The 21,438-nt window shown below is 38.9% G+C and overlaps 1 protein-coding gene across 1 annotated transcript in view; it reads left to right on the top strand.

Annotated features, from left to right (window-relative positions):
• Positions 1-78: 78 nt before the first annotated feature.
• LOC115214796 (carbonyl reductase [NADPH] 3-like) overlaps positions 79-21,438 on the top strand; it is a 30,151-nt gene continuing 8,791 nt past the window's right edge. Inside the window, exons 1-4 of the mRNA XM_036505149.1 lie at positions 79-295; positions 7,251-7,332; positions 13,002-13,180; positions 17,438-17,559. Of these exons, the coding sequence (XP_036361042.1) occupies positions 278-295; positions 7,251-7,332; positions 13,002-13,180; positions 17,438-17,559 (401 nt within the window). The 5' untranslated portion in view covers positions 79-277. The remainder of the gene's footprint in view (positions 296-7,250; positions 7,333-13,001; positions 13,181-17,437; positions 17,560-21,438) is intronic.

Genomic DNA, 21,438 nt, shown 5'->3' with positions numbered 1-21,438 from the left:
TAGATGAGCGTATGATTCCGAGAGAAGTGGGAAGAGAAAGAGAGAGAGAGAGAGAGGGGTGGGGTGAGAAAGAGAGGGAGCAGTGAGATGATAGTGTTGCATAATGAATTACTACTCGTCAGTAAGATAACTTCCAAGCAATATTATATCTAGGTCTTCTCACCCACCTATGCATACACCTCAGCCAAAAAAATGTAGTACATATATATATCTGTGTGTGTGTGTGTAATGTGTTAGATTAAAGTTCATTGACAGAACACAACTCGAAGCATTCGGAATGGTACAAGTCGCAGTGGTAAGTCATCTGATAAAGTTATTTCTCATAGGCATTTTCTTCAATTCACACAAATTTATTCATTCAAATAGGGTACCAGGTTTTAAAATACATACTGGAGTTGATTTCCTCGACTAAACCAGGGTTTCTCAACCGCTTTTTTTTATCTATGGACTCCTTTGATTACTATTTTATTCTGGTGCCCCCCCCCCAAGCCATTCGATGTTAAAAACTAGTTTTATAGAAGCTTCTTCCAAAATTTCTAGTTTGTTTAAGTTCAACCATGTAAAATATTCTTTTCTACTCTAAGCATAGGGCCCGAAATTTTGGGAAAAGGGAGGCAGTCGATTAGATCGACTCCAGTATGTAACTGATACTTAATTTATCGACTCCGAAAGGATGAAAGGCAAAGTCGACCTCAGCGGAATTTGAACTCAGAACAAAGACAGACGAAATACTGCTAAACATTTCGCTCGGCGTGCTAACGTTTCTGCCAGCTCGCTGCCTTAACCATGTAAAATGCTGGAGGAAGAAACCTAGCTGTTTCTTGCAATACATATATCTAAAGCAAAGTTTTTTTCAGGTGCCCTTAAAATACTGTTATGGAGCCCCAATTTCCTATTTTGTTGCGTAGATCCTCAACAATCTTATATGGACTCTCAGGAGCTATATGGACCCCAGTGGGAACCACTGGACTAAACCTTCTTCAAAGCGGTGCTCTGCAGTGTAATAATAGAAACAAATAAAAGATTAGAAATTAAGGAAAATGAACTCGACATTGTACACGCATACTCTAGAACTCGACATATGTACACGCATACTCTAGAGTACGAATTTTAAACACTCCTGAATGGATCCACATCATAAAGTGCGTCTCGCTCCCTTTAAATTTTTCAGCCATTTTCTTCCTTCACTCTTTCAGCTTATTTATCGACGCTTAATTATCGATCCTGGAAGGACTGAGAACTTGGGATCAAAGAGCCAGAGCAATTAACTGCAGGATATTTCTTCGTCGCTCTTACGATTTTGTCAATCGACTGCCTTTGCTTCAACTTGCTTGACTCACTATAAAGCATTTCTATTTCAATGTTTGTTAGCGAGTACATTGTTTTGAAACCGTATCATACTCCTTACGTTCTCTCTCCCTCTCACTCCTCTCTCTCTCTCTCTCTCTCTCTCTCTCTCTCTCTCTCTCTCTCTCTCTCTCTCTCTCTCTCTCTCTCTCTCTCTCTCTCTCTCTCTCTCTCTCTCTCTCTCTCTCTCTCCTGATCGGTCGTGTTATTCTTTGCTCCGCAGTGAAATATTGTTTTTGTGCTGAAAAGTTTGAAAATTTGCTGTTTTGGTCGTCGAGACCACTTCTTTTCTGCTGTTGCAGCAGAATTTTGCTGTTCTTGCCCCTTGTTTCAAGGGGGAAGCGGCGAAAAACATGAATTTGCCACCTATTTCTTCCGAGTCGGAGCAAAACGTTGAAAATTTGTTTGAAGGCATGAAGGCGAATACGTGGGAGGAGGAAGGTGAAAGTAAAGAGGCGTCTCACGCGAGCGTTACAAAAGCAGACGACAAGATGTCTAGCAAAGCTACTACACAACAGGAAAAGTCAAAAATAAATTTTGCGAGTGCAGCAACTCGCCCCTGTGATAATATAGTTATAAACAAGGAAGAATTAAAGAAGTACCAAAGTTTATTAAAAAAAGAAGGTGATAATGTGAAGTTGCTCCCTCCCAGTGAATTAATTTACGCGACGGAGAGGAAGACTGTAATATACAAAACATATAATGTGAAAAATAGGAAAATTGACTTTGTGCCGAGGGAAGCCATAGAAAAATGTTTGAGGCCGATATGGCAACAAACTAGGTATATAACGAGGGGTAGTCGCTTCGGCACTGTAGATGTGCGTTTCCCTAGCGAAGAAAAAGCTAGGGAACATTCAACAAGAACGTTGAAGTCGGAAGATGTAGTTCTCCTCCCAACTTATTTAGGGAAGAGAACATCGAAAATAACGGTCACAGATATTCCACCCGAAATAGATGTGGCCTTTGTCATAGCAGCGATTCTCTTTGGCAAAGAGGAAGAAATTGCCATTCTTCAGTCTAAGAGATATCACCACATGAACTGGTTTGGACAGGATTTAGAGCTTGTGATCCAAGCCAACCCCTCTGACTTAGAAAAATTGCCCAGTTCCCTCACCATTGGAGAAAATACCAGCTTGATGTTAATAGTCGAGGGGAGAAAGCCCAGGTGTTACAAATGTGGCGGGAAAGGCCACATAAGGTCGAGCTGTAAGAAGAAGACTGCAAAAGAAAATGCTGCAGAAGAGGCAAGCACGACGCTGAAGACAACAACCACACTGCTAGAAATAGCAGCCACGTCGCGCATCCCAATTGCCGAAGTTCAGTCGACAGCGGGAGAAAACAACAACAACAACGACGACGACGACAACAACAACAACAACATCCAGGAGCGGGTCATCATAGAACCTACAAAAAGAAGACGGAAACGGAAAAATCCACCCTCTTCGGATACACAGGACTATGCTCCGAGACAGACAAGTACATCCACAATCACAAATACAGTCGCAAACACACACGTAGCCAAAAAAACACACACGCTGGAAAAAGCACACACAAACACACACACACCTACCACAAGCACACACACACACCTACAAACACCCACGCTTCTACAAGCACACACATCCCTCCACAATCGCCTAACATAAAAAAAAGAAACACCTTCACGGCGATAAATAAAAATAATAAACTATTAAGAGAAAAAATTATTTTAATGAAATCGGCGAAAAAATATATCGTAACAGATGTAAATAATACTATTTCTGAAAATGTAGAATTTTATACTATAGATAACTCTGACTATTTTGAACTAAAAAATCTTTTGCGGAGGACGTCAGCCCGTTACAGATGAACTTTTCGAGCCATCTGTACAGGCAATTCGCGAAAAAAATGACCTCGCAAAACACAACACTCACAGACAGAAAAGAGGAGGGTGAAACTACACCCTCTCTTCCGTTAAAACAGTAAGTTTTAAACATTCGACTAATTTTTCACATTCTCGTTTAAACTCGGTTGTATAAATATTCGCGGCCTGGGGTCGTATTGGAAGCAAGGCTACCTCCTTAACGACCTACATCGTTTGGATGTAGTGGTAATTACCGAATCTAGACTGAGTGGGCTGCAGGCTTTTTCGCCCCTTCTAAACGGCTACGAGAAATACGTTTCTCCCTGTCGACCTGGAGGGGGCGGAGGAGTGGCAGTGCTGGTCAGGAAAAACCTGGATTTAGAGATTAGAACTATCTTTATAGATCCGGAAGACAGGTTGGTCGTTTTGGATGTGACGCACAGCAGTGGTAAAGTGTTCAGGCTGGTCGCTGTCTATGCTCCCTGCGAAGGGAAATCCGGGCAGAAAGAGTACTTCAAAAGCCTAGAAAATTTTCTTGGCACGTCGAACACGTTAGTATTGCTAGGTGACTTCAACATAATTTGCGATGCACGCGTAGATTATGTTGGCTCGAGAAAGAATAGGAAGGGATTACCTCACCTCAACGATCTGCTAAGTCCTTTCGAATTGGCAGATCGATTCAGACTGGACAACCCAGACACTCCAGCGTGGACCTGGGCAAGAAACGACGGGTCGTCCAGATCTTACATAGATAGAATCATAACTAGAAGGAATGATAAGAAAATACTTAGCTGTCCACAACACCATATCGTCAGCTACAGCGATCACAAATTAGTGACCTGCACGCCCGATATAGATAGCATGTGTAGACGAGGTACCGGTTACTGGAAGCTAAACAAGTAACTATTGGACTGTGAAGCCTACAGGAAGCGGATTAAACAATTAGTAATGAGGGCGTTAACCGGATCCATTATCAACAACAAATGGTGGTACGCCCTGAAAAGAGCCATCAAATATGAGTCAATTAGGTTTAGCAAAGAATTAACTAGTGCTAGAAACAAAGTAGAAAAGGAACTAGTTAAGGCAATAGATGAGGCAATGAGGTCAGGCGGTGCATCGAAAGAGTTAGCGGCGAGGTTGGCACTCGACCAACATCTCAAAGCTAAACATGAAGGGTGCATTGTCAGGGCTAAGATCCGTGCAATGAGACAGGAAGGGATCAACGCAGCCGGATGGGCCCGGGTGGTAGAAGGCCGGCGTGGCAACAACTCAACCATTCGATTTTTGACGGGCCCAAATGGTCGATTAGTAAACGAACCCGAGGAGATGTGCAAGATGTTTCACGATCATTTCGCCCAGCTATTCGGGAGGAGCGGCGGACCGGAGTGCGGGGAGAAGCTCGCAGACTTCCTAGCCTGTTCGCCGCGTCTATCGAAGCCGGATGCGGAATCTTGTGAGGCGCCGATCACAGCCAAAGAAGTCGAGGATGTGTTGGCAGACTGCGGCGGGGACAAATCGCCGGGACTCGATGGTCTGCCTTACGAACTGTATAGTAGCATGCCAGACTTGTTTGGGCACCTACTTGCATGCGTGTACACCAACTGGCAGCAGAACGGGAGAATTCCTAAGTCTGTGAGCCGAAGGGTGGTAGCGCTGTTAAGAAAGGACCCAAACAAGGGGGATTTAATTGATAATTTTCGACCCATCACTCTGCTTAACGCAGAGTTGAAGATTTTGGCCAAGGTCTTAGCAAAAAGGTTGGCGCGGGTCATGGGTGAACTTGTTGGCGAGGCGCAAACTTGTGCCACCCCTGGAAGGACCATCCACGACAATCTCCACTTTCTACGCTATGCCTTAGAAAGGGTAAATATGATTCCTGGCAAGGGTGGGGCTATGGTCCACTTGGACCAATCGAAAGCGTCCGATAGGGTGGACCATCAGTATCTGGCGGCCGTCCTCACGGCGGCTGGCTTCGGCCCGACCTTCCGCGGATGGATCAACACTTTATACAGCAACATCGAATCGGTAGTTCGGGTGAATGGCTTCTTTTCGGAGCCGTTCCGCATTGAACGTTCGGTACGTCAAGGGTGTACTCTCTCCCCGCTTCTCTATGTTTTGGCCCTCGAGCCGTTGCTGAGGAGGTTGGAAACTATGAGGGGCACTCCGCAAGATCTAGGGTGCGGAAAGTCAGCTTCGGCGTATGCGGATGACATCACCGTCATCGTATCCCGAGTCGAGCACCTACAGTGGGTGGGTGAGGCCTTAAGGGACTACGAAGCGGTGGCAGAAGCGAAAGTCAACCGGGATAAATCGGTCGGCTTGCAACTCGGCACCTGGAGGGGCAAGTCGATGTATTCCGACAGCGTCGTAGGACGTTGGACGGAAGGGCCGGTGAAAATGCTTGGAATCTGGTTAGGTCCAGATCTCCAGATAGAGAAAAATTGGAGCGAGGTGGCGAGAAAGGTGGCTTTCCTAACTCAGACCTGGTCTGAGCGGGGGCTGTCCTTGAAAGGGAGGGCGGAGGTTGCAGAGGTGTTTATCGCCTCTGTAATCACTTACCGCCTGACCGTCGTACCTTGCCCCGATTCGTGGCTGAACAAGCTGGAACGTATGCTCTTTCGCTTTTTGTGGAGGGGCAGCAGACCTCTTGTAAGGCACTCTATTTGCTGCAAAAAGCCGCTGAAGGGTGGGTTAGGGATGCCGTGGCTAAAAATGTGCAGACATGCGCTCAGGCTTAGGTACCTCTGGCTTTACCTGGACGGTGAGCAGGTGTGGTCTCCGTTCGTCAAGCTGTTATTTCCACAGTTCACATCGTTTACCAAACTGAATCCATGGATCAAGTGTAGACCGAGGTTGGGCATGTGGCATGTAGAGTGCCATCAGGCACTCATGCCTCTCTCCCAGTCGGGCAACGCCGGTGGCGGGGGTACTACCTCGTTCTTCTATAGAGGGTTAGTAGAGTTTAAGTGTGACGACGTCCTGGGAGAAACCCTGGGCTTCGACGAAAATGAACTAGCCAGCCTGTTCCAAAGAACATTCGGTCCGGGGATAATTACCAAAAGTCCCTGGCCTGGCAATGTTACAGAGGAGCTTTACCGGTTCGAGATAAGCTCTTTAGACATGGGTGTGCACCTTCGCCGGTTTGTGCAAGATGTGAGAGGGACAGTGAAACTGTCCTGCACGCGATTGTGCAATGCCCGAAGGTGACTGAACTCTGGGCTTATGTCGAACACCTGCTGTCGCATTCGAGAAGAGTACAACCGTCGAGCGAATCTGTAATTAAGATCGTTCCGCCGACCTCCCTGAATAGGGAGGAGCGAACCAGTTTTCTCTCGGTAGTTGCTGGGGCGAAATAAGTAGTATGGAAGACGAGAGTAAAAGGAATTGCAACAGGCATGTTCATCTCCAGTTTTGAGCTAATTGACTTTTTCGTTTTCCACATGAAACGGAAAATAAGGCTGGAGAAGAAATGCTTGTCGCAAAGTGTGTTTCGTAAAAGATGGAAGTATATAGCAAGTATGTTGCGAGTGAAAGAACCTGTTTAATCGAGAATGTAAAAAAGGAGAAAGCAAAGTCTTCAGTGTGAGTATGTGGTTTATGGTGTCGACCGCGTCCCCCGCTTCATTTTTTGTTATTCACTCATTCTTATTTAATTGTATATATTTTAATTGTTTGTTTATTCATACGTTTCGTCTCATTCGATACCCTGACCCCAACGTTTGTTTTGTCCCCTCTTTTTCTCAACCTTATGGTGCATAAAGAAATACTCTCTCCCTTTCACACACTCTCTCTCTCTCTCTCTCTCTCTCTCTCTCTCTCTCTCCTTCCCGCTTGCCCACAATAAGAACAATACACGATAACGTTTAAAATATGGAGCTCTATCTGTTATATTTACCCTTCCGCCACTTTAATAATTTCTCATGTCGGTACATCGGCACAGTGTACGGAAGCATTGTAACTGTGCGTTTCCATATCTGCAGATGTATTTAGTAATGCTAAAATTATACTTACCACACCGATTTTTTACATTTAATAATTTTTCAATTTGCCTCCTCATCAGGTAACAGGGAGTAACAAAGGGATTGGCTATGCCATTGTCAGAGACCTGTGTGGGAAGTTCAAAGGAGATGTGACAGCAACAGGTACGTTTATTGCTATGTTACTTAGACCATCACCACCACCACCACCACCATCACCCCCCCACCACCACTACTACTACTACTACTACTACTACTACTACTACTACTACTACTACTACTACTACTACAGCTGCTGCTGCTGTTGCTACTACTATTATTATTATTATCATTATCATTATTATTATTATTATTATTATTCAGTAGTTTTATTTTTATAGCGTGCTTTCACTTCACTACCGAGCACAGCTCTGTGTGCCTTGGGTATGTGCTGTGATTTGTTGTGATGCTCTGATGGTTATTGTATGGAAAGTGTTCTGCGTAGGATGTGTGCAGTGCCTAGTAGTGCAATTTTCTGTATGTTATATGTGTTTGTAAGTCCTTGTGTTTTTGTTATGTATTTGTCTGAATATTTTTTTATCATGCCTAATGCACCTACTATGATAGGAATTGTTTCTGTTTTCAGATTCCACATTCTAGTTACCTCTATTTCCAGGTCTTTGTATTTTGAGAGTTTCTCCATTTCTTTTAGAGACACGTTGTCATCAGCCGGTATTGATACATCAATTAGAAAGCATTTTTTTTCTTCATGATCTCTGACAACTATAGCTGGTCTGTTGGCCTTAATTTCTCTATCTGTGTGTATCGGCATATCCCAGAGTATGGTTGCTTTCTCGTTTTCTGTGACCTTTTCTGGTGTGTGCCTATACCATCTTTTTTCTGTTGTTATTCCATAATGTTGGCATAGCTTCCAATGTATGTAGGTTCCAACTCTGTCATGTCTGTGAATATATTCCTTCTTAGCCAAGACTGGGCAGCTAGAGATAATATGATTTATTGTTTCTTGTCCATCTCCACATATTCTGCAGTTACTTGTAATATTTCTTTTCATTACATGTTTTTGGTAATTTCTGGTGGGGAGGCTCTGGTCTTGTGCTGCAATTAAAAATCCCTCTGTTTCTGCTTTGAGTCCTGAGCTTCTCAACCATTGCTGGGATTTTTCTTTGTCTATTTCTTTTGCGTTTAGTTTAGTCCAGTATATACCATGAAGGGGCTTTTCTTGCCATCGTTTTATCATGGTTCGTTGCTGTTCTATTTTTAGTTTGGATTTCATTTGTTTTATAGCTTTTGTTGTTTCTTCATCTTCTTCTTCTTCTTCATGTTTATTAGGTGGTATGATTTCTTGTTTGTATTTGTCAGCTTCCTTAAATACTGAGAACAGTTTTTTGTTTTGCTCGTGTTTTGCCGCTATCTGGATCAGTTTTCCTTCCTTCTGAAGTAGATATTTTTGCAGTCCTATGGTGGTTATTTTATAGTAGTTTTCCAGCTGTATAAGGCCTCTACCACCTTCTATACGTTGTATATATAGTCTTTCTATGTCAGATTTTGGGTGATGCATCCTAGATCCTGTCATTATTTTTCTTGTTTTCCTATCTATTTTGGTCAGTTCATTTCGTGTCCAGTTAAGGATATTGTAGCTGTAACTTATAACTGGGACAGCTAAAGTGTTGATACCTATTATCTTGTTTTTAGCATTGAGCTCTGTGTTTAGTATTGATCTAACTCGTCTATAATATTCTTTTTTTTATTTTCTCTTTCATTGTGTGTGTTGTGTCTTATCTAGTTCATGGATTCCTAAGTATTTGTAAGTTTGGCTTTGGTCTAATTCTTTTATTTCATTGGTTTTATCTAGTGTGATGCTGTTACTCTTAACTAGTTTTCCTCTTTTCAGGGTTACTTTGGCGCATTTTTCTAATCCAAATTTCATATCTATTTCTTTGGTAAATCCATGAACTGTCTTTAATAGTGTTTCCAGCTGTTTGTCATTTGCAGCGTATAGTTTTAGGTCATCCATATATAAAAGGTGGCTGATCGTTTTGCCGTACATTTATATCCGCATCCAGTTCTATTTAGCATATCAGATAGAGGTGACAGTGCCAAGCAGAAAAGGAGTGGAGAGAGCGTGTCTCCCTGGAATATTCCTCTTCTAATGGGGATGTCTTTGGTTTTCATGAGTCCCTCTTTTGTTTGGAGGTGTAGGACTGTTTGCCATTTATTCATAGAGTGCTCTATGAATTTTATGATTGTTGGTGCTACTTTGTTAATGGCTAGTGTTTCGAGGATCCATGTGTGGGGGATGCTATCAAACGCCTTTTTGTAGTCAATCCAGGCCATACTGAGGCCTTTCTTCTTTCTGTGGCTGTCTTCAGTTATGGCTTTATTAATCATTAGTTGATCTTTACAGCCATATGAGCCTTTGCGGCATCCTTTCTGCTCTTCTGGGAACAGTTTGTTTTCGTCCAGGTGCTTGTTCAGCCTTTGTGATATCACTGCAGTAAATGCCTTGAACATAGTAGGGAGGCAGGTTATTGGTCTGTAGTTTTCTGGTTTTTCTGTTTCATTTGATTAGGGAATTAAGATGGTTTTCCCCTTCGTGAACCATTCAGGCATTGTCTCTGGCTCTGCTAGTACTTTGTTAAAGTTTTCAGCCAGCTTTTTGTGCATTCCTGTTAGATATTTCAACCAGAAGTTGGGGATCTTGTCATGCCCAGGTGCCTTCCAGTTGCTTAGTCTTTGCAGTGCCTGGGTGACCTCTTCAGTTGTTATGGGGGTCCAAAGTTGTCCAGATGCCGAGTTTGTTATTCTGATACTCCTTTTTTTTGGTGGTTCGTTCGCCGACCATATTTCTCCCAGAATTCTTCCAATTCTTCTGCCGTTGGTGCTGCAGTGACTTCTATTTTATTTTTTTCCCAGTTCTTGGTAGAACTTTTTGGGGTTAGAGTTGAACTTTTTGTTTTCTTCAAAGAAGCGTTGGCGTTTCTTGTACCGGCGGATCCTTTGTGCTTTGGCAAGGATATCTTGCTTCAGCTTTTCTTTTATTTCAGGCAAATCTTTCTCTGTGATGTTATATTTGCGGAGTATTTTTGTTCTCTTTTTGTTGCTCAGTAGCGTTGATTGTTTGCTGATTTCATTAAGAATCGACAGGTCTTTTCTAATTTTTTTTATTTTGCTTTGGATGTTATTTATCCACAGGGTTTGTTTGGGTGGTGGTACTCCTGTTTGGGCGGGTTTGGGTGAGTATCCAGCTTCTTTTGTGGCTGCAGTGGCTGCTGCGTATATTAGGTTATTTAGCTCAGTGATATCACTTTTTTTTGATTCAGTGGCTATCAGTTCAGTGACGGCTAGGTTTATACTGTTTTATTATTGTTGTTGTTGTTGTTGTTGTTGTTGTTGTTGTTGTTGTTGTTGTTGTTGTTGTTATTATTATTATTCAAATTCCGCCGAGTCGAATTTACCTTTCATCATTTTGGGGCCGATAAAATTAGTACCAGTTGATGTAATCAATTCACCCACTCCCCCAAAATTGCTACCCTGGTGGCAAAATGTGAAACCATTGCTATTATTGTTGTTGCTGTTGTTGTTGTTGTTGTTGTTGTTGTTGTTGTTATCATCATCATCATTATCATCATTTTCATTCGCATCTTCTTTCAATTGTTTTCATTTCTTGGCGAGTGTCTCCCTGACACCTAGGGCAGAGAAGCACACTGTATACATTGATAGCACACCAGATTGTTCATTTACAGAGTCATGTGATAGAAAAAAGGAGAAGACAAAGAGAAAAAGGAAAAAATAAAAAACAATAAAAATAATAATAATAATAATGAAATTATTGTATACAGTGCTCGGGTGCACCACAACTTGTCAGAAAGTGCGTATAAAGTATATGCAGTAATGTACAAATGTCTGGAAAACGAAAAATGTATGAGTCAGATACATGCTTGTGTGTGTATGGAGGGGAGAAAATCAGGTGTAGTGTTGGCGAATCTCAGAAAGCATGAAAGTTTTGAAGGATGAAGTGCTCCGACAACTAACAACTGATGCCAGCAGTTTGTTCCATGCTTCAGCAACTCTAAGCGTGAAAAAATGTTTCCGAAAGTCATGGGAGCTGTGCTGTTTTCTGACTTTGTAAACATGTCCACGGGTGTTAGATGGGTGAAGTTTGAAAAGGTGCTCAGAGTTATTGTTTGTAAGATGGTTAATAATTTTATGGGTGTCTGCCAAGTCAGCTGCCAGACGTCGGAGTTTCAACGTGTCCATGCCCAGGGAAGTAAGGCGTTCAGAATATGGCAAATGCCTGATGGAGGGTATTCTTTTGGTTGCACGTCGCTGAACGGCTTCCAGACGATTAATATCCTGGGCAAGATAGGGGTTCCAGACCGGTGATGCAAATTCCAGATGTGGTCTTACCATAGCTATATAAAGCCGCAGATAGGTAGCCGGAGAGCGGCTCACAAAGGACTTGGTGAGTGATGCCTCAGACAATTTTAGCAATGTGTTTTGTCCAACGCAAATCACTATCGACAATAACACTCAGGTCACGTTCACACGAAGACTTTTTGAGATTAGTGTTGTGGAGGGAGTAAGTGGACGCTGGGTTTCTCCTCCCAAAATGCATAGTGGTACATTTGTCCACAGCCAGCTTGAGTTGCCAGTCCATGATCCACTGCTGCATTGTGTCCAGGTCTGCCTGCAATAGAGATCTATAGTGTACAGGATCTGACCTCTTTATTTCGAGGTACAGCTTGATGTCATTTGCATATTTCAGCACTGTGGTATTCTTTAAGTTGGCATCTATGTCATTAACATATGCAACAAATAAAAGGGGGCCAAGAACAGATCCCTGTGGTACACCAGATCTCATCTCATAGGGTGAAGATTACTGTCCTAGAACTGTGACAACCTCTTTTCGGCCGAAAATAAAGGACTTCAACCAGTTATGGAGTTCGTCTCTTACGCCCAACGCAGAGAGTTTCACCATAAGTCTTTTGTGTGGCACAGAGTTAAAAGCCTTAGCAAAGTCCAGGTAAACAACATCCACCCAGGATCCGCGATCAGTGATTTGGGTAATGTCCTCAAGAAATTTGATGAGTTGATTACAGCAGCTGGAGTTAGGAATAAATCCAAATTGTGATGGCTGGATGAGGCTGTGAGACTTCCAGAAGTTCCAAATAAAATAAAGTAGGGGAGGAAAGAAAATTTACAGCAACAATGCTTTTCTCAATACATGTGACATACCAGTTAAGACAATCTTTTGTACTTCCTGCATGGATGGTAGCCAAGGATCACTCTTAAATAATTTTCAGTCACTTTTTTTATCATTCCAAGTGCTCCTACAATCACTGGTATTGTAACCGTCTTGAGATGCCTCATCTTTTCGGTTTCGATTAGCAGATCTTTATATTTTCCGAGCTTATCAAATTCCTGTGTCATTCATATCGCTACTGTCATTTTCTTCATCGTAATCGGAGCTCCTTGAATCTATACCATTGGTTCACAACCATTTCTTACATGTGGATCCCTTTGATTCCTATTTTACTCGGTTGGTCTCTCATAAACATTTGATGCTTTAAAAAATCCTGTTATATTTTTATAACTAAATAGTTTTAGGAACTGCATAAAAAAATTGTTAGTATATTTTATGCATTGTAGAAATACAATCAATTTATTGCAGACAAATTTTAACAAGATGTTATAATGATCCCCTCAAGGGCCATATGAACCCTAGTTGAGAACCACTGATCTAAAACTATAGAATACAATAATTTTTCTTCAACAGTCTGTTAAGCTTTCATCAATTCTCTAATACAACTGTCTTCCCTTTTTTTTCATGCAAGCTCGTGATGTTGGGCGTGGTGAAGCAGCTACTGCAAGACTTAACAAAGAAGGATGTCACTCCAAATTCCATCAACTCGACATCACAGACTCTAAAAGTATTTCTGCTTTAGCAAAATATTTGAAAGAAACTTATGGAGGTGTGGATATTCTCGTTAACAATGCTGCTATTCTTTATCAGGTAATAGACACCTTTCAGATCTCTCTTTACTCTTTACTCTTTTACTTGTTTCAATCATTTGACTGCGGCCATGCTGGAGCACCGCCTTTAGTCAAGCAAATCGACCCCGGGACTTATTCTTTGTAAGCCCAGTACTTATTCTATCAGTCTGTTTTGCCGAACCGCTAAGTGACGGGGACGTAAACACACCAGCATCGGTTGTCAAGCAATGCTAGGGGGACAAACACAGACACACAAACACACACACATATATATATATACATATATACGACAGGCTTCTTTCAGTTTCCGTCTACCAAATCCACTCACAAGGCATTGGTCGGCCCGGGGCTATAGCAGAAGACATTTGCCCAAGATGCCATGCAGTGGGACTGAACCTGGAACCATGTGGTTGGTTAGCAAGCTACTTACCACACAGCCACTCCTGCGTCTATGGTTAGCAAGCTACTTTTTTTTTTAAGCCCAAGGTCAAATTTAATCCAAGCATACTCATAATCAAAGATGAATCATATTTTTATCTACACATAAGGTATCTACGACTGCATCATCCAATATACCCCAATATTTTTTTTGCCATGAGTTGCTAATGTGTGATTTAAGGAAAAGTTACCTAACTTTTGTAGCAAGATCAATGACCATACAGAGACTTCGTTATTGTTGTTGTGTTATGTTGCGTTGTGCTGTGTTGTGTTGTGTGTGTGTGTGTGTGTGTGTGTCTGTGTCTGTATAAATATATATACGTCTGTGTGCGTGTATGTATACACACACACATATATATATATGGCAAGAGTGAGAGAGAAGCTGAAAATATTTTTCAGATTTTTGTGTATTTATATACACGTGCAATTTGACTGAATTTCTCATTCCATCAATGGATAAGCCGAAAAAATATAATTTTAATTTCAAATCCTAGTACACCATTTTATACATTAAATCATAAAATAATAATTTTATAAACAAAAACTATAGCATAAAACAGAAAATGCTAATAACAAATCTATATACAATCTACCAACCAGAAATAGAGGGTAAAATAAGTAGTTAAGTTTCAGTTTCAGTAATTTTAACCTTATCTATATGGCCACCCTTCAACACACACACACACACATACATAATACATACGGATATACATATACATATATATATATATAATATATATATATATTATATATATATATATATATATATATAGATATATTACTGTGTCTGGAGAGAATCATTCTGTTTTACTGCCTTATTAATTAACATACTCACCCCGGTTCGATTCCCACTCATTTACTTACTTATTTATATTTTCTAAAATTTTCCTTGCTTCTTGCAACCTCTTCAATAGTCGTTGACTCTGTCCGTTTACACACACACACACCACACACACACACACACATATATATATAATATATATATATATATATGTATATATATATATATATGTATATATATATATATATATATATATATATATATATATATAGAAAGAGAGAGAGAGAGAGAGAGAGATTTAATCTGAGCTATATTAAATTTATTAATTTAACGAAATTAAACGAAAAATCAAAATTGCGTTCTCCAACTCGAGAAATTTAGCTTATATTATAGCTGCCCACAACACCAAAGAGATTGCGAAAGCACAGGACAACAACATTGATAAAGTATATAAAAATGAAAATAAGCCGGTGTGCTGGCAGAAACGTTAGCATGCTGGGTGAAATGCTTGGCGGTATTTCGTCTGTCTTTATGTTCTGAGTACAAATTCCGCCGAGATCGACTTTGCCTTTCATCCTTTCGGGGTCGATAAATTAAGTACTAATTTCGTACTGTGGTCGATCTCATCGAGTGCTCCATCCCCCCACCCACCCACCCACCCACGCCCCAAAAAAATTCGGGCCTTGTGCCTAGAGTAGAAAAAAAAAAAATAATGAAAATCAAATTAAAGATATTGAAACCACTGCTTGGGAAATAAGCAATAATCAAAGGGAAACTACTCAATTAAATAATTCAAAAGACGTACATAGTAATTAGAAAGAGTAATTAGAAAGAGTAGCGACTAATTTGAAAACAATAATTTTTAAGATAATCAGCAAAATTGTAAAACAAACTAGAACATTATAAAATCTAATAATAAAGACATAGATAGCTTAATACATAGAAAAATGCCATTACACTAGGAGAACACAATGCAAATATTAAACTAACCGTGCGGTAAGAAATAATGTATATAGATGTGTAGTCACAACAGATAAAAATAAATATTACTCTATAGGGACTAGTCCATGCGTTATAAAACAAAGAACAGTCAGTCATGAAAGTTCGTTTTGTAATAATACTAGAAAATTTTCAACAAATCTTAGCAAGCTTAGTAAGGAGCTAGAGTCTGAAGATGGAAAGGTATCACCAATATCAAAGCATAAAAGGCATTCTAAACGCTTAGAAATTTTCAGAACACCTGAATTTATCCAGCAAGTTCAATAGATAATGATTACAATCCCAGAAAGTCCATGAGGTAAATTACAAAAGATCTCCATGTGTCAGTAGGAACAACCAGAAGTGTTGTCCATGAAGACATCAGATATAAGTCTTACATGATGAAGAAAGGCCAATTTGTCAGAAAAAAACAAAAGAAAATCACTACATCTGATCTAAAAGGCTCTTAAAACTGAAAAATCCAGCAGAAGATTTGATTTGGTTTTTCTCAAACGAGAAAAACTTCAATCAAGATCAAAAAGTTAACAGAAAAAATGACTGATGGTTAAGTGCAGACCATCTGAAGTTCCAATTTCCTGTAACTGTCATGGTTTTAGGTGTTATCAGCCTACATTGGGGTCCTGGAAATAATTGTTAAACCCTGAAAAGACAGCGTATGCAATGGAAGGCCATATGTGTTTCAGTAAAACTCTGCAATATCACACATGGCTCTAATAACACGGAAATGGATGGCTGAAATTTTTTTATGATCACAATAAGCCTTAACATTTGGCCTCCTAATTCCCCAGATCTCAATCCATTGGACTATTACATGTGTAGCGTTGTTGAGAGAGAGGTCAATGAACACACCCATAACACCAAAGATTCTATGAGAGCTGCCATAGTCAGCATTTATTGATAAATAAAGTTATTATCTGTTATTCCATATCTATTTTTTATAAACATAAATCTGTCCTCAGATATCTTACGTACCCTGTGTGTGTGTGTGTGTGTATATATATATATATATATATATATATTATATATATATATATATATATATATATATATATATATATATATATATATATATATCTGTGTGTGTGTGCATGTATATATATATATATATATTATATATATATATATATAATATTAGGGAATATTATTCCAAACTTACAGGGAAAAAGTTCAATTTAGTAATACCAAATCAAATTTCACAATATATAATATATATTGTAGTTTTTAACAAAGATGCAATGCTTCATCACTGGAAGGTAAATAGCAAAAAAAATATCATATTTTAAACTTGAGTAAAGTCTTCCATATTTTTACTGTTTCACTTACAGATTGTTTTGTAATGTATGAGTTATTTGGTTGATGTATTTTTCTGAAAACCATACCTCATCCAGATTGTTACTTCGGCATTTATTCACAAAAAAAATGTGAACCAATAATGTGAATTTGTAATTTGGATATAGAGGCAGAAGGTTTCAAGGCAGTGGTCCATAATTATGCTCTTTCTCTTTAATTTCCAAAGAGATATTCAGATTAGTAGATTCGAATGCATCATAGCTCACTGCTTGCTTTTTCCATATACGACTAACTCTTTACTTGCTACTTTATACCACCTGCTTCCACCGTATTACAAAGATGACAACGATGCTAGGCCAACGGCATTACTAATGTCCCTTGCCGTAACCCTCTGCATTTCGTCACTTCAGATATTGTTGCATTAGCCTGTGGTGTGTCGTACACCAACTTCGCCTGTTGCCTCACATCACCTGTTGTCTTTTGGTCTCAAAAACTAGGCACATGTTCTCATATACCCTACTCTGGTCGTTAGAAACCACATCATCTCACACATGTGCATTGAAGACACATTGAAATATTCTGTTTTTTGTTTGTTTGTGTTTTTTAGCTAGACGTATCATCCTCCTACTTACCTTTTTTCTCAATGTATTTCAAATTTTAGGATGCGTTTTCTCTCGTGAACCATTTCTCCTGTGTACTTTTTCTTTTCTGGGAGCCAACTTATATGTATTACCTCCTTCTGTCTAACAATAATTAACTGTCACTAAGTCTGCAATTTCTTTTCTAGGAAGATTCAACAGTGAGCAAGTAGAGGAGACATTAAGATGTAACTTTACTGCAACTTTGAATGTCTGTCAGGAAATCTTTCCACTGTTGCGTCCTCATGCCAGGTATTTATGTGCACACACACACACACACACACACATATGTATAAATATATGTGTGTATATGTGTATAAAACTGAGAACGTCTGTCTGTTTGTTTGTTTGTATGTGTGCATCGCTAAAACTCATGAACTACCCAACCGATTTCATTCAAATTTTATGCACACCTTGCTTTCAACCTCTTGCCTCATGCAAGCCGGGAGCAATCTCTTATCTCTTATACTGTTTCGTATTTAGTGTCAAAAGTGAAACAATAACATCTCCATTGTAATGATATAATAATTTCACTATTATATGGTTTCGATTTCACTTATATATATATATCAGAAATTGGAGAAAACTTTTATCCCTCAGTCGGTTACTACAATCGCTAACTCTGCTTACCTTGTATGTATGTTATATATATATATATCTTTGTATATATATATATATATATATATATATATATATATAGTATATGTATATATGTATATAATATATATATATATATATATATATATATATATAATATATATATATATATATATATGTATGTATGTACGTATGTATGTATGCATATATATATATATATTTATGTATATATATGTATATATATCTATATATATCTATATATAAGTATATAAATTTATGTATATATATATATTTATGTATCTATATTTATGTTTATATATGTGTGTGTGTATATACATATGTATATATATATGTATATATATGTATGGATATTTATTATATGTATGTATATACACACACACAGATATATATATATATATATATACATATATATATATATGTATATGTATATATGAATATGTATATATCCGAGTGGTGGATGAACGCATGCCCAAAGCAGAGGAGAAATGCTAAATGCTATCGGCGTAAACTTTAAAAAGAGGTTTAAGAACAGCATAAGGATTACTATGAAGTCACTTGGAATGGATCCAGAAGACATAAAGACCCTTGCTTCAGATAGAAGTGGATGGTGAACATAAGTGTGGAGTGGAGTGAAAGTGTTTGAAGAGTCCTGGATAACGCATGCAAGACGCAAAAGAAATTTAAGGAAGAATGTAACGATCGAGAAGGTGAATCACAATGATTTTTTTTTTTGGCGCACAGTTTGTGACAGACCATGCCTTTCTTTTGCTGGGTTCAAATCTCATTTCCGAACCCATGGAGAACGAACCTCCACCAACTATTCTGTCTATATGTCTGTGCAAACTTTTGAATGCAATAAATGCCAGATTTGCAAATCTAACGGAAGCCTCAAAAGACATTTTAAGATCTACAAAGATCAGAACTTATTTTCATCTCTTGGTAATCCAAATCGGATATGCTATCTATGTGGATGTCTTTTCAGAACATAGTCTAGTTTCAAAAACCACATCAGACGCCATAATTGTTCTAAGGAGTAGGTACAGGAGGTGGTCAAACTCTACATAAGGAATAGACAACCACCATCTATATGCATATATGTGTGTATGTATTTATGTATATGTGTATGTACATATATATGTATATACTGTATATATATATATATTATATGTATTATGTGAAATAGAAAGATGAATAATCTTGTAGTAGATTAATCAAAATTTTAACCGATACCTTAGTAGCAAAAATCACAGCAGTAAACAGCACGGTTGGAGGTACAACCATCTGGCGTTGCAACCGTGCGTTGGTGCGGATAATTGAAATTAAAACATTATTGGTGAATTGAAGAAATGGAGCTGAACGCAGATTGAACAGAAATCGTTTTATTTCATTCTACACGTGTTTCGAAAGGCACAAATTACCATATATTATATGTATATATATATGTGTGTATATATTTGTCTTTATATATATGTGTATATGTATATATATATATATATACGTATATGTATATATACATATATGTATATAAGTATATGTATATAAAGATGTATGTGTATATATATATATGTATATATATATATGTGTGTGTGTATGTGCATATATACTTGCATATATATCTATATATATTGTATGTATATATATATATATATATACATATATATATATATATATATATATATATACATATATATATATATATATATATGTATATATACAAATATATATACATATATATGTGCACATATATACATATACGTATATGTATCTATATATACATACACACGCACACACATTACATATATATATATATATACACATATACACACATTGAAGATTTTTTCTAATGAAAGTTATGTATGATAAAGAAAAGCAAACATTTATAGCAAAAACACAAATAGAATAATGACATGTACAAAAATATGTTAGAGCATGCTTATGAGCGAACAGCGTGCGTGAAGTAAGAAGGATCATGGAAGGTAATGTACTGTTAACAGCAACCAGTGAAAAGAAGCAAAATATCAATGAAATCTTCCAGGAAATCTGATTGCTAACTACTACAGCTTGGCGTAGATGTGAAGATTGAAGTAGAGGGATAACTACTGTAGGGCTACTTTGTAGACGACATTGTTTGGTTTTTCCTTCAGGAACATAAGTTTTCAGGATGGCCAACTCTGGAACAACCGACGTGAAAAGCCCAACGTTCGAAGGTACAATCCGAAGCTTTCAGCACCTGACCTTGTGCTTTGTTAATTGTCATAGAGAAGCTGAGTTTAAGAGGGAACTGAAGTGTCTCCATACGATAGGAGCAGTCTCTTGGTGTCAGCGGAATTTTCGTAATGAAAACGGTATCGTTTTTGCCATGTCCTGTGATAATTTGGGCTTCAGTGACGTGGTCCATCATTTGTTTGACCGCAAGGCGAGTTCCATTGATAGTGTGGGTGTGTTTAGATTGCGTAGGATGAAGATAGGGCAACCGACTTTTAAGTGAAGTTCATGAGGAGGGAGTTCTGGAGGATCTTGGGAGTTGAGAAATTCTGTTGGAAACTGTGTAACCTGCTCGAGGTCGGTAACGGTGTCAACTGATCTGTAACAAGGTTCTTGAGAAGGTTGCTGACTACCTTCTCAAGGTAGTCGTAGTTAAGAGCGTTGACAGCTGCATTTGTAGGTGCAAGTACAGCCCTGTCGCATAGCCAATCTGGTTTTAAGTATTCCATTGTAAGATTTGGGTAAATGCCAAAACATAAGTCATAAGGGCTGAAGACAGTGTGGCCAATGGTGGTAGTGTCAATGTATCCATTGTCGTCGGACGTAATTTGTTCATTGCCGATTTTAAGGAGCATTTCCAAAAACTGAGTTGTAAGACTGACCAGTCTGTTGGAGTCATCTCATGTTGATGGTGAGTTATTTCAATTGGACATGCGACCAAAGGAGAGATTTTTAAGTCAGGCATTAAGTTCATCAGCGGGTATTCCTTTGGGCATAATAGGCAGGGTTTGTTAAAAATCTCCTGCAAGAAGAAGAGTCACAGCTCCAAGGATGTTGTTGTTTGATCTAAGGTCTCTCATTGTAGTATCAAGTGCTTGTAGGGAACATTTATGGGATATAGTTGCTTCATCCCAAACAATGAGTTTGCACTTAATCAAAATTGTCGCTCCGTCCGAGAAATGCATTATGTAGTACGTTGGGTTTTCTTGGTGTGCTACATTGAAAGACAATTTGAAGGTACAGTGTGGTGTTCGTCCGCCGTCAAGAAGAGTCCAGGCTATTCAGGAGGAGACGACAGTAATAGCATGGTCACCCTTACGCTGCAACTTCGCAAGAAAAACATTCAGGAGGAATGTTATTTCAGTTCCACCGGGTACATCTAAAAAGATGATTCCGCCAGTAGATGTGTAGATGTTTCCGAGAACAAAATTGTATACATCAACTTGATCAGAAGAATTCAGAAGGGGCTCATTGTCAGCAATGTACCATTTTAGTGGATGTTGTAGGATGTTTCTCTGAGAATGAGGC

Source organism: Octopus sinensis, linkage group LG8 (genome assembly GCF_006345805.1).
Source record: "Octopus sinensis linkage group LG8, ASM634580v1, whole genome shotgun sequence".
In the NCBI taxonomy this organism is placed as follows: domain Eukaryota; kingdom Metazoa; phylum Mollusca; class Cephalopoda; order Octopoda; family Octopodidae; genus Octopus; species Octopus sinensis.
This window is presented reverse-complemented; position numbering and strand designations above follow the sequence as displayed.